Raw genomic sequence first — 13167 nt, 5'->3', positions numbered from 1 at the left:
CACAGGGGTTGATGCTTTTGGTGGGAATCCTGGCTGAATGCTCTAAGCCCCAACCCTTGGAGTAAGTGTATTGGAATCCCAGTCACTGGACACAGCTGACTTGTGGTATGACTTGTGAATTAATGATGTCTAGACCGAAGAACTCAACCTGCATAGTGTTTAGCACTTGAGCCACTTGGGAACACTCAGACAAGCTACTGTTCTTCTAATGTATAAAAATCACAATGCTCCTTTCAACCACACTAGTTTAAGATTAGAGTCCCGGCCTTAGGAAAAAATTCAGTGGCCATAAGTAAACTGCTAGACATGCAGACTTTAAATGACCTGTACAGTATAGAAAGAAACAAAGAAATGTGGACCTGGTATACACAATTTATCACACCTGAAAGAGGATTAACATCTGAAATATTGTGCTTTCATTCTACCTTTCAGCTTGTAATTAACCTTTACTTGGTCATTTGTAGCCAAGCAGCTATCCACTGAGATTTGTTAAGCAATTAGTGAGAGATTTAAAGTTCCCTTGATGTTTCCTTTAGTTATATGATGTGAATTCATAAAAAGTCTTGAATATAAGGACTTAGAAGTTTCTATTCCACATATAACAACTATTCACATTTTTAGATCTATAGGAGATCTGTAGATTCTTCCACGGAACATGTGATGTTTTTTGCCCAGGTGGAGTTCTACGTCCACGCTAATAGGTGTTCAAGTGAGATAAACAAAATTCACACACTGAATTGGGGTGATTAAATTAGCGTTCTTAACACCAAATAAGTGTTACATTTAATGCCTCTTATTGTTGAACGACTACAAAAGGATTTGCCTGATATCCAGACCTTGTTTTAAAAAGAGAGATAAAAGATTTATTAACTTGATATATGCTAGCAACCTACATATAATTACATGACAAATGACCATGATCAAAATCAAGAGTCTTCATCGAGATATCACTGATAAGAGCAATGGCAGAGTTTATCTGTGATAAAATCTTGACAAGATTGTATAATACAATGTGATATTATGTCAGATAAATTTATTCTTACTGTTTAAATATAGACAGCCTTTACACTATATTCCTCATGTTGAAAATGTCTAGGCTCTGGAACATTTCTCCGTAAACAAGATTCTGTTTTGATAACATGCATATTGTTAGAATGTGTTCTGACCTACCATTATTTTATGTCTCCTTGCCCTATTTTCTTCTTCAAATCTAACTGTACTGCCATGCGTTCTGTGTAGCACCAATATATTCTGATCTTTATGCTGGTGTTTGGGAAGAGGAATCAATATTTTATTTTGGTACTACTTTTTTCCTGAATGTTATTTTCCCTTTGGGGGAGGACTGTTCATGAAGTATGTTGAGTTCTGGTAAACTATATAGATTTAAATAAGTTTACGATATATCTTTCTTGTCCAACCCAACGCATTTGGAAATGTGTCTTTGGCATCACCATACAAACCTACAAAAAAATAATAAAATAAATACACTTAAGAAATAAACAATAGTCTTAGACGTGTTACAATACATACTGTATACAGACATCTTTTCTCTGCCCATATCACCCTACCATTACACATAATCCGATAGGTCCATACAAGAAACAGTCACTTAGCTGCATTTAATATACCGATTGAATAGGGAACAAACGGTTTCTTGTGTACTTCAGAGAGAATACAATTTTGATTATATGGGGTTGTTAAAAATCTAAATTTGTACAAGAGACCCAAAGAAACCAAATACGTCTTAAAGAGCATATCACTTTCATCCACTGTCACTGTCAAAAATAGTTCACACAAATATGTGGATTGAAAAGTATTTGCAAGAGAGAATCAGAATCTGATTTTAAATGGAATTCCTGGGAAATGAAAGGAACGAAAAGGATGAAAATATTCAAGTTGAAGAATCTGTAATGAAAAAAGAGCAGGACTTTTATAAATCAAACCAAAAAAGAAAACAGATAATCTCATATTTAGAAATAGATATACCAAGTTGTTAGAAGATAATTGCCACAATTATTACTGAATGCCTGCTTTGTGGTTCATAATGGTGGCCAAAATCTTAAGGAATCTTTGGGTCAAGAGAGATTTGTCATTTTTTTCTGAAAATGTCTTAGCACCTTCACCAGATGGAAACTACAGTAGCAAAGTGAGTGGGGGCTCACTGTTATAGTAAGGTCAAATGTGACTCTTTTATACATCCGCATACAAGACAAATTCTATGAAAGAATTCATTTCATCTACAGCAAAGTGAGTTAGCTGTTTAACTTCGTATTTACAGCATATGTGAAAGGACTATGCATTAAGAACAAAAAGGTACTAAAAACAAAGAATAGCTGAAAACTGTAGTTATAAAAGATCTTGTAATTTAAGTTTCCCACTAGCTGTACATTTTACTGCAGCTCATTGTGCAGTCCCCTTTCTTAGTTATGCAGGCACTGAGAAGAGAAGCTTCCAGAGAGGTATAATCTTTAGAAGAAACACATTCTAGATCCTTCCTCTTCATACTAATACATAAGACATAATAGCTTAAATACTAAACCTTATATTATTTTCATGAGCTATTTTCTTAATTATCCACTATGAGGGTAATATACAATGTATGTAAGGGGATTTGTACTAATTAGCATTAATAGTCATTTTGCCCATACAGTTGTTTCATAATCACATAAGATATATTGTGGGCTGTTCCCTTTTTCTATACATCATAAGGTTGGATAAGACTACTTTAGAATTTCTATACCAATTCAATTATTTCTATCAAAAGAGGACTCATACGTATTTTTAGCAAATAAGGAATAATCATACGTTTATGCTTTGATGTAAAATTAGGACTTGGGCTTCCTCCTGGGTGTTGCATTGTCACATTTATTGCCAATTGGAGATAAAAGATGAGACATTACCAAGCTTTTTATATCCTTCCTAAGGACTACTTGGTGTCTGAATGTTGATTTAATAAAGTGTAAGTATACAAAATAAAGAGTATGTGACCAATTCTGTTTTAAACTAATTTTAATGGATTTACATTGGTCAGAATTTCACTAATTTAGGGTGAGCATTCTAATCATTACTCACATGTTATGTCATGTTACCTTTAAATATGCCTGCTATAACAATGTTATTGGGAATATATGAGTTCACGTCATTTTCTTTTTCAAGTCATACAGACAGACAACAGTCCTTGCCTGAGCCTCTCCCAGCTACGCAGGATATTAGACAGGGAGATCAATGCTTTCCACTGTTACTTTATGAATAATTATTAATTCTAGACAAAATACGAAATACAAATCATTTATCAAATTTTGCCTAGACTGGATACCACAGATGTGACAGAAAATAAATGTGTTACTCTGCCTTAAAAGCTTTATAGAAAATCAACTTCTTCTATCTGCTGAGAAGTTTCTAGTTAAAAGACTGTGGTTAAAAGAGTGGTTAATGTTGTTTCTTTTACAATTTGCAAACTCTGAATTTTTTGTTGTATTTTTTAAAGAACCAAACTGGGTATTATTCACACGTGAGCTAAACGACTCTATATAGAATCTTACAAATATTAATAATACCATCTACAACACATTCACATATATTCTTACACTAAATTATACAGTGTATTGGCGTAGTACTTTAAATTAGTGCAGACAGAATTTAGTTAATAATTACCCTAGGAACACAAATATTCACTGTATGAAATATTTTGAACTGGAACCACCTCAAAAATATAAAAAATGACATTTTGTTCTTTGAAAAATAAAAATGGATCATTGATGGTATTAATCTATTAAACATTCTGATACAAATGACGTTTCCTTATAAAACAGATGCAGTTAAGCTTTGAGTAACATACTATGTTACCATTGTCATCAGGTGACAATGACATTAATGATTTGAGTTTAAACAACAGAAGGCAGTCTAAATTATAAAAAAAAAACACAAAAACAACAGCACCCATTCCATAGACAATGTCTATGGCACCCGACTCAGTCCTGCCTGGAGAATCAATTGTGCTGGAAATACTCTGTAAATTGCCTATTCCCTTCCTAACTTCATCCTGTGGTGCCCTTCCTGCACTGAGCAAGATGAAGCTGCTGCAGACATGCAGGCTAGTGTCTGCAGACACAGGCATCAGAGAAACAACCAACTCTGTTATCGGAGCGATAAACACAATCCCTGTCTTCAGAAGACCATGCAGATAAACCAGAGGCATAAAGCCATCTTCAATAAACACAAGACGAAAACAGCTGGCATTCAAACGGGCAAAGTGAAAGCATGCATACAGCTACGCCATCCTATTTCAAACCCCTCATCTACAGAAGTTACTCCATTTCACCTTATGCATCTATGCCGGAGAGACGGGTCTTCCTTCTTTTCAGTGCAAAAGAAGCATATATTGCTTGCTATGTTTAATAGCTCCTTGAAGATGCAAAGGATCCTCAGCTGCATTGCGGCTGTTAAGTAAAAAGAAGGTGTCTTGACTTTAGCACTTGTGAAGTCAAGTGTTGGTGTCTTTGTCTTTGCTCACAAGTAATGTCTGGTATCAGTATTCCAGTCTGCCTCAGCAGAATGCTGCTCTCACTGCAAGGAGAGAGCTGCTGTGAAGCCAGTGCAGGTGCGTGCTAGTGAAAGCCACCACACACCATCCGCAAACTGACAACGGTCGCATGCTGCACGAGACAGCCAATTAGACACAGAAAGTGTCTCGGCCAGCCACTGGGAGACAAAATCTCAGGCAGCTTAGTGGTTGAAAAAATGCCCCCAGAACATTTCTCCAACCCAGCTGTATTCAGACAATTGGGACCAGTCTGATATGTTTCTCACTGTTTGTCCTTGCCTCAGTTCCTCACAATGTATAAAGACATAATTATTTAACATAGCCGTTAAAACACAGTACCTGCCACAATACTACATGTGAACTATTTTGGAAAACATTTTAGCTTTTCTTTTTAAAAGCAAAACAACAGAATATTGAAATATGCTGTGTTTAATCATCATATAATTTGATCAAGGTAATAACATGAAAATAAAATTAACATCTAGAACCTTGGCACACTATAGTTTTACAAAGCAGGGCTTAACAACACTTTTCCTGCAAAGCACCCTAAACATAATGCTTTCCCAGCACCAAATAACACTGCATTACACTGCATAGCTGTGATAGCTGTGGCTGCTGTAGTGTTGATCTTTCCTAAATGCTTCATCTTCTCTAGCACAACTGGTATTAAACTGTGTACCCACCTTAACTCTCACACTGCCACACCGTTCATCTTCAACAAAAAACATTAATCATAAAAAGATTGTTTGTTAATTAACATTTTGCTCTGAATGCCCATTTTGTTTTTGAAATTCTCATTCCTGCCTAACAAACTCATAACTTTCAACCCATTCCAGCAAAAACTGTTTCCACACTCACCCTGCTTGTTTCCAGAGGCTGTAGTTCCGACTCTGAGGAAGAAGTTCGCGTTTATTCAGTGGGGCAATGCCCATAGCTGCTTGCATTATAGTTAGATATTTTTTGTACTTCATTTTGTACACTACAGGACTACACTATGTGCCGTCCAGCAACTATGTAGGTTGCAAGAGGTCCATTTAGTTAAACTGATATTTTTCGGAGCAAAAGAAAACTCTTTGGTTGACAAATCGAGAATTTGCTTTCTGAATCTCATGAGCGTCATTCTTACATAATTCTAAGGATCTTCAAACATTACACTAATGAAAATGCTCCAGGGGGATAATTGTGGTACTAAGCCCTGACAGATAATGTAAATTCCCACATTCCCCATAATCCCCAATAAAACCCAAAAGATAAATCTGAACCATTCCTTGGAACATTAACCCCCCAAAAACTGCTGTTGATTCCCAAAATCACCCCGACACTGCTTTAATTTAGAGGCGGCCATGTCAAAGTCTGTGCGTTTGAAGCCAAAAGGGGGTACCCAGAATTTCTTTTAAAAATAATCTCTTGGAAGAGCAGCAGGGCAGCATATCAGGGGAATGCAGCTTTGGAAAATGAAATTATGTGCCGGCAGCTTGCACGAATGGATTACGTCCTTCTGTGCGGCTTCTATTATAAACCCAGGGATTTTAGTGCCAAAGAACGATAAAATAAACACAATTTAACTAACCATTAAATACACAATAATTAGCACAACAAATAAAACAGTTTTTTGCACAGACTACATGCTTATTCTGTACAGTCTATCATGTCATGGAACACTTTTTGAAAAGTCTAATTTTCAGCTAGCAATAAGATCTGTGCGTCCACCTACCACCAATATAAACAACATCAGACATTGCTGTCAGATAATCCTGATAATATTGAGAAAGCATCAGTCAGGAAAATCACAGTTGAACTCTTTAACTTGGAAACCTTTGGTAATTCTTCTTTCAAAAGTCTGCATCTCCAAGCATTTCTCACACATAACTGAATGGAATTACTGGAACACACCAGCAACAGCAAACTTTACAGTCATAGCTGTTAAAAATACCAGACATACTTCTTTCTGGAGACCAGACAGGAAGAGATAAATATACTGTCACTTATAATGATGACTTCTAAAAGAAAGGATCCATGTCATAATTTCGATAAATGATTTTGAATTACATTTACTATTTACATATATAGATAACATAGGTTCTACTTCAATTATTGCACTCTTTATGGCTGATACAGTTTATTGACATCTGATTAGAAATGTGACATCTGTACCAACTCCAAGATAATGATGTTTTCGCTGCTGTTCTTAAAAACTGGAAGTCCTTTGCTTGAACATTAACACTTTCAACTAAGCCAAACTAACACTTCCTACTTAATATAAAAAGTATGCTAAAGCTTTAAGCCACACTCAAACGTGCTGTAAGACATCGCTTAGAATACTGTATCTGGCATTGGTCATCATGTTACCAAAATCTTGTTGTTGCCTGCAGAGAACAGTGGAAGAAATTCTAGGAATAACCTGCATGTAAGTGGAATGCAGGTGGAGATTCCAAGTTGACTTGCATAGTGCTGACTGTTCAAGCCAACTGGGAGGGCAGAGTCTTAATGTGGGGCGAACCTCTTGAGACTTGGTGCAGATTCAATACAACCTTCTTGCACAGCTGCACACTGACATCCTCCAGCCAACAGGTTTCTGTACCCATAAGATGATCTGAAATGTCTGATTTTCTAATAGGCCTATCAAGGAACGGACTTTGAATATCTGTAGGGCCTGGCTGACCTTGCGAAGACTGGCCACTCCTTCTGTACAGCTGGTGGAGGCTGGCCAATCGACGGCATCAACAGGACACATCCATGAGTGGCAAGTCTTTGCCTGCTCTCTGAGGCTGTGCAGAGTGGTAGATCATTCTACAGCAGACTTTCCAGAGGCCCACCCCACAAAACATCATGAAAGCTACACCCATCCATTCTCTAACCACTTTATCCTATACAGGGTCACGGGGGAGCTCGAGACTATCCCAGCAAGCAGCGGGTGCAAGGCAGGACACACCCTGGATGGGATGCCAGTCCATCACAGGGCATGAATACTACATATAAATGTGAATTATGCATACTGCATACTGAGGTGGAAAACCAGATTGAAGAAGGTCAGAGATCTCCCTTTCAGTTCATGTACACAGAAAGACTTTGCAAAATGATCAAAGTATAAGTATAGTGGATACATATAGATATACTGTAAGTATATAGTAGATAGATTAAAGTATTTTACATATAGTGTAAGAATAAAATCCCTCTAGAAAAACTTCTCTTTAGCATTAAGTATCCTCTTTACTGAGAACTCAATGAGTCCAGCTTAATCTTAATGCTAAATGATAAAATACACAAAGTGACACCAGAATTGGTGGCAGAGAATCTTGATGGATCCAAAGAGCATCATCCTAATAGCTTCCCAGCTTCCCAACATAGCGCAGAGTAAATATCAGCCTTTTTTATCCCCATATAAAAACAAATCAGCTACCGACTCTTCACAGCATAAAGTACGGTCAAAGAATTTACACAATGTGCTCATGTAACATCTAGTACGTAGCACATCCTTTGCATATTTTTATAATTGGAATCTTGGACTATACCCACTGATGTCCTACTAGATATTCCCATCATTGGTATAATGTAATCTATATATGTTCATATTGTAACGCATACGGCCGACATTACAGGTTGTGCGAGCCGACTTGCCAGCGTGGTGATGTCACCGCCCTTCCCTGTGAATATATAAAGATTTTCCTTTAGCTCAGCTGGCTGGTTCCCTGCTGAGTGACGCCAGAGGCCCAGGTTCGAGCCCCAGCAGTAGAAGGCCGACCTGAGACCCACGTGAACCTGGAAGTGCTACAAAATCCTTAAGTTCCACAGTTTGCATTCTTTAACAACTGATTACCTGTTTTTTTTTCCTGAATCACATATAACCTACAGTATTTCCCCTGCTTTTACAGATGCATTTACTTCAAGATCTGATATGTTCAAAGATCATATGGTACTTTTACTGTTGTGCCTTATCACTTGTACATCTAAATATTTTTTTTTTGTTGTAATATGCCAGTCTAAAACATTTGTACTTTAATGTTAACAAGTGTGACTAGATCTTTATATACCACTGTATTTTCACAGATAACCCATTCTCCTTACTACAATAGGAAATCCCACTTCTCATACTGTATAATGACAACAGTATCCATCATTAATGTCCATAAAAAGGAGTTCAGCTGAAGCAGACTGTGTAATTGAAGCCATCGGTCACACAATATAACCACTGACTACAGGGCTATTAAATTTGTAGGTACCAAGGGAATGTTTTGATATCTAGCCTTTTAAAATTTTAATATAAGCAGCATTCTTTTCACTCACATTACTCAGATTTAATATGAAACATGCATTGTAAAATCACAATTACTACTGAAATTGTATATTTTCAGTGAATCTCTAAGTAAAACCAAGTTGATAACCTACATGGCACAAATGTAAAAATGACATCTTTCTCCAAACTTGAATGAACAATTACTATTTATTTGCTGAATTTAACATATTGAAAAAGATAAAAAAGTTAATTTGGCTTGCGCAAATGATTGGACATTTTCCCAGCTGATTAATGACTACTTTTTTAATTTGTGTTTTTCAAAGGTCCCTAAACCTGACTGACTCATTAGGCCTTAAATTAAGTCAGTTGAACAAATACTCTGATTCTTCTAACCTCTCAGGTTGTGATTGTTGTTCTGCCAACTTTCAACAACTATGGGCTCATACAAAATAAAGATAACTGACTCTTTTAAAGCACGTGAAGGCTATAAAAAGGTTGCTAAATGCTTCCAGCTTGCAATTTCAACTGTTAGAAACATTATTAGAAATCATTAAGAAATGGAAGTTAAAGGGAACTGTTGTAGTCAAGGCAAGATCTGGAAGACTCAGAACAATCTGGGTCAGATATGCAAAGCAGAACCCACAGATCAATGCAAAGGACCTGCAGAAACGTTTAGCTGCCACTGGAGCAGTTGTCCATTGGTCCACAGTACAGCGTTGCTTACACAAAAATGATCTGCATGGGAGAGTGTTCAGAAGGAAACCATTCCTATGACTTCATCACAAAAGTCAACGTCTGAAGTATACAATACAAAATCTTGATAAGCCAGAAACCTTTTGGAACAAAGCGCTGTTGACTGATGAAATGAAAATTTAATTTTTTGGCCATGATCACAGAAGGTACATTTGGAGAAAAATGGATGAAGCATTTGAAGGAAAAAAAACCTAGCCAGCTCTTAAGTTTGGGGGTGGATTTGTTATGCTCTGAGGCTGTGTGGCAGCCAGTGGCACAGGAAATACTGTATGTGTCACAGATGTCGGAAGTGATGAACCGTAGAATGGCAGGAAAGCAAGCAGACCCTAAGCGTAGCGGCGAGACGGGGGTTAGCCCGGGCTCAGCTGTTCAGGAAATGCCGTATAGAAACCTAGGCCCTCAGGTAGCGGACTTGGGGCGACCTGGTGCTAGGCGGGTCTCAGGACATCCGAACGTCAATGCTGAGCAAAGGCAGACTGAAAGACCCGGAAATATATAGTCCAAGAGAGAGAGAGAAACACCGGAAGGACAGCAGAGAACCGGAAATGAGAGACAAGACAGAGAAGGAGCGCCCTCTGGCTGCAGAGGACGTGACAGTATGGGCGGAAGGAAGAATGGATTCAACTAAATATCACCCAATCCTAGAATCTAATGTCCCAGAGTCACTGAAGAAATTGAAGCTGAAAAGAATCTGGATATTTCAGCAAGAAAACGATCCAAAACATACCTCAAAATCAACCATGCAGTACCTACAGGAAAAAAGATTAAGGTTTTGGAATGGCCTTCATCGCCCCCCACCTTGAATATTACTGAAAATCGGTGGGGAGATCTTAAACATGCAGTGCATGCAAGAAGACCTCAGAATATTTCTGAGCTAGAAGAGTTCTGCAAGGAAAAGCGGGACAAATTCCAAAAGTTAGAATGGAAAGACTCTTTGCTGGCTACAAGAAATGTTTGGAAGCTGTGATTTCTGCCATTGAAGGTGTTACAAAGTACTGACGGACATGGTGCCCAAACGTTTACACATGCCACATTCACATTTTTAATTTTTCAATCTGATAAATACCATTTGTGCATTACAATTTGCAGAAAGATGTTTACGTTGGTACAACACAGAGGTTGTGTCAACATCTTTTAACTTGAGAGATTCACTGAAACATACAATTTGACCAGGGGTGCCCAGCCTTTTGCACACAACTGCATAAAGACCTATAATAATAATAATAATAATAATAATAATAATAATAATAATAATAATAATAATAATAAATTGCTTACATTTATATAGCGCTTTTCTGGACACACCACTCAAAGCGCTTTACAGGTAATGGGGTCTCCCCTCCACCACCACCAATGTGCAGCCCCACCTGGATGATGCGACAGCAGCCATAGTGTGCCAGAAAGCTCACCACACATCAGCTATCAGTGGGGAGGAGAGCAGAGTAATGAAGCCAGTTCATAGATGGGGATTATTAGGAGGCCATGATTGGTAATGGCCAAAATGTGGCCAGGACACCAGGGTTACACCCCTACTCTTTTCAAGAAACACCCTGGGATTTTTAATGGCCACAGAGAGTCAGGACCTCAGTTTTACATCTCATCCAAAGGATGGCGCTTGTTTACAGTATAGTGTCCCCATCACTATACTGGGGCATTAGGACCCACATGGACCACAGGGTGACACACATAAATCAGAGCCAACACTGTCACTCTGCTCTCATTTGAAAGAGGCTCAGCACATATATTTCATGAAGGAGGTAATTTCTTTTTCTGGTTAAAAAGCCACACAAATTTATCTTTTTAAGCTCTAACATATATCATACTGTATGTCCTTACAATCTTAGATCCTGAGGATGAAGGCTAGAACTTTTAGGTTAGCACAGAACGTTATTCAGATTCAACAAACTTGTTTGGCATGACTGGTGAATTACAAAGCAATTACCACAGAAATAACAATTACTAAGATATTTACAACAAAAAAAACATATTATTATAATATGGTTCACTATCTGTCCCTCAGGCTGTGACAGGAGATCACATATTGGGCCACTAGCTTTATTGATTTTCAAATCCCCTCCCGCAAGAATGGAGGTTCTTGTGTATCTGACAGTTGCAGGAAGTCTGGGATTGGATTTGTTGTTTTAGGGAAGAATGATGTCTAATCCCAGAGTATTTAATGCACTGCAGCAGAGAGTACAACTCTGTCTCTGATTCTCCCTGCTGTCAGTGGGAGTCTGTTGTCTTTGGACAGGCAGGTCTGACTGTGTCATCCAGTTTCTATGGCCAGACTGTGGTCAGCGAGCCTGTCCTCTCTGGGCAGTCAGGTCTGTCTGTGTCCAGTTTCTATGTCCTGGCTCTGGTCACTTAGCCTGTCCCCTCTGGGTAGGTAGGCTTGCCTGTGTTGTCAGGTTTCTATGCCCAAAATGTGGTCACAGAACCTGTACTTCATCAGGACCTGCTTCTCCTTGTTGCTGCTCACCCTGGACAGATATACGTTGCCTGTGTATATTGTTTTTGCAATTTTACAGTTGGACATAATCTGAATCTTCACACCTGCACCTGTGCTAGATGGGTCGAATGGCTCTCTCTCGTTTGTAACAATTCTACATCCTTGTCATTATGCTCTTCCAAAGATTGGGCTTTTTTTCGTTGGTGTTTAATCCATACCCACCCAATATAAACCATGATTAATCATGCCTGAAAAGCCCCAGCCACTATCTCACGTGTTGCTTGAGTATTTTCGAAAACGTGATCTCCAACGAAAACAATGGATCTGGCTAATACTGACGTTTTCACAACAAAGACTTTTCTCCCTATTTCGTTACACATAGAAAGTGTTCATGTTTAATGGAAACTTCCATTTCCCAGAAAAAAAGGATTTTTAGCAAAATATAGAATTACAATTGTTAGTCTCTCAATTTATAATTGAATATACATACATACAATAATTAATAAACACTACATTATGCAACTCTGCCTCAATACAAACGGCTGTCCTGAAACCAGGAACAGGGAATCAAGTAAATGAATACGCATGTTGATAACTTTCTATGGAACTTCGACTGAGAGGTTACTTCCGCAAACATGGAAAACAGAGTGTTCTCAATCGAAGGAAAACTCTGGAAATTACAGATAATTGATACATTTACTGTACATGGTCAGTAGTGAAATTTATTTGCATCATTGCAATCATTACAATAATCAAGACACAAAATCCAGATGGCCCTTATCGATCTCTAATACTGTACACGAAAAGGACGTCAGAAGTAAAAACATCAACGACAACCACAAAACCCATATTGATAAAACCAGTAAAGGTAAAGGGTTTATTCAATGCTGAAAAGAGAAGAAAGGTGTCGCCTGAAGATGGCTCCACAGCCGAAACGTTCTTTTCTTTCCATTCAGCGTGGAATAAACCTACCTGTTCCGTGTTTTGCCATACTGTAGATCAGTCTTTTAATACAGACTTTAGTATTTGTAGACTGATTAGTATAAATCACGCACACAAAATCAAAGATCACAGAAGCCGTAGAAGAACTTAGACCCCGAGACGATTAAGAGAAGGAGCAGGGAGGGGCGAAGAGATTGTCACATTCAGGTTCATGTCTTGTTCAACGAAATTTAATGTAAATTTAAA

The 13167-nt window shown here is 38.0% G+C and overlaps 1 protein-coding gene across 4 annotated transcripts in view; it reads right to left on the bottom strand.

The window, feature by feature from the left end:
• tjp2b (tight junction protein 2b (zona occludens 2)) overlaps positions 1-13167 on the bottom strand; it is a 72167-nt gene that overhangs the window by 58281 nt on the left and 719 nt on the right. The window contains exon 1 of one of the 4 annotated variants that reach the window (XM_069187294.1): positions 5402-5565. The exons of 1 other annotated variant lie outside the window; for it this stretch is intronic. In XM_069187294.1, the coding sequence (XP_069043395.1) occupies positions 5402-5514 (113 nt within the window). In that variant the 5' untranslated portion in view covers positions 5515-5565. Of the gene's footprint in view, positions 1-4321; positions 4556-5401; positions 5566-13167 lie in introns of those variants that run through there. 2 more of the 4 variants (XM_069187293.1, XM_069187300.1) reach the window with 2 other exon arrangements.

The sequence above is a fragment of the Lepisosteus oculatus genome, chromosome 3 (genome assembly GCF_040954835.1).
Source record: "Lepisosteus oculatus isolate fLepOcu1 chromosome 3, fLepOcu1.hap2, whole genome shotgun sequence".
NCBI lineage: Eukaryota > Metazoa > Chordata > Actinopteri > Semionotiformes > Lepisosteidae > Lepisosteus > Lepisosteus oculatus.
This window is presented reverse-complemented; position numbering and strand designations above follow the sequence as displayed.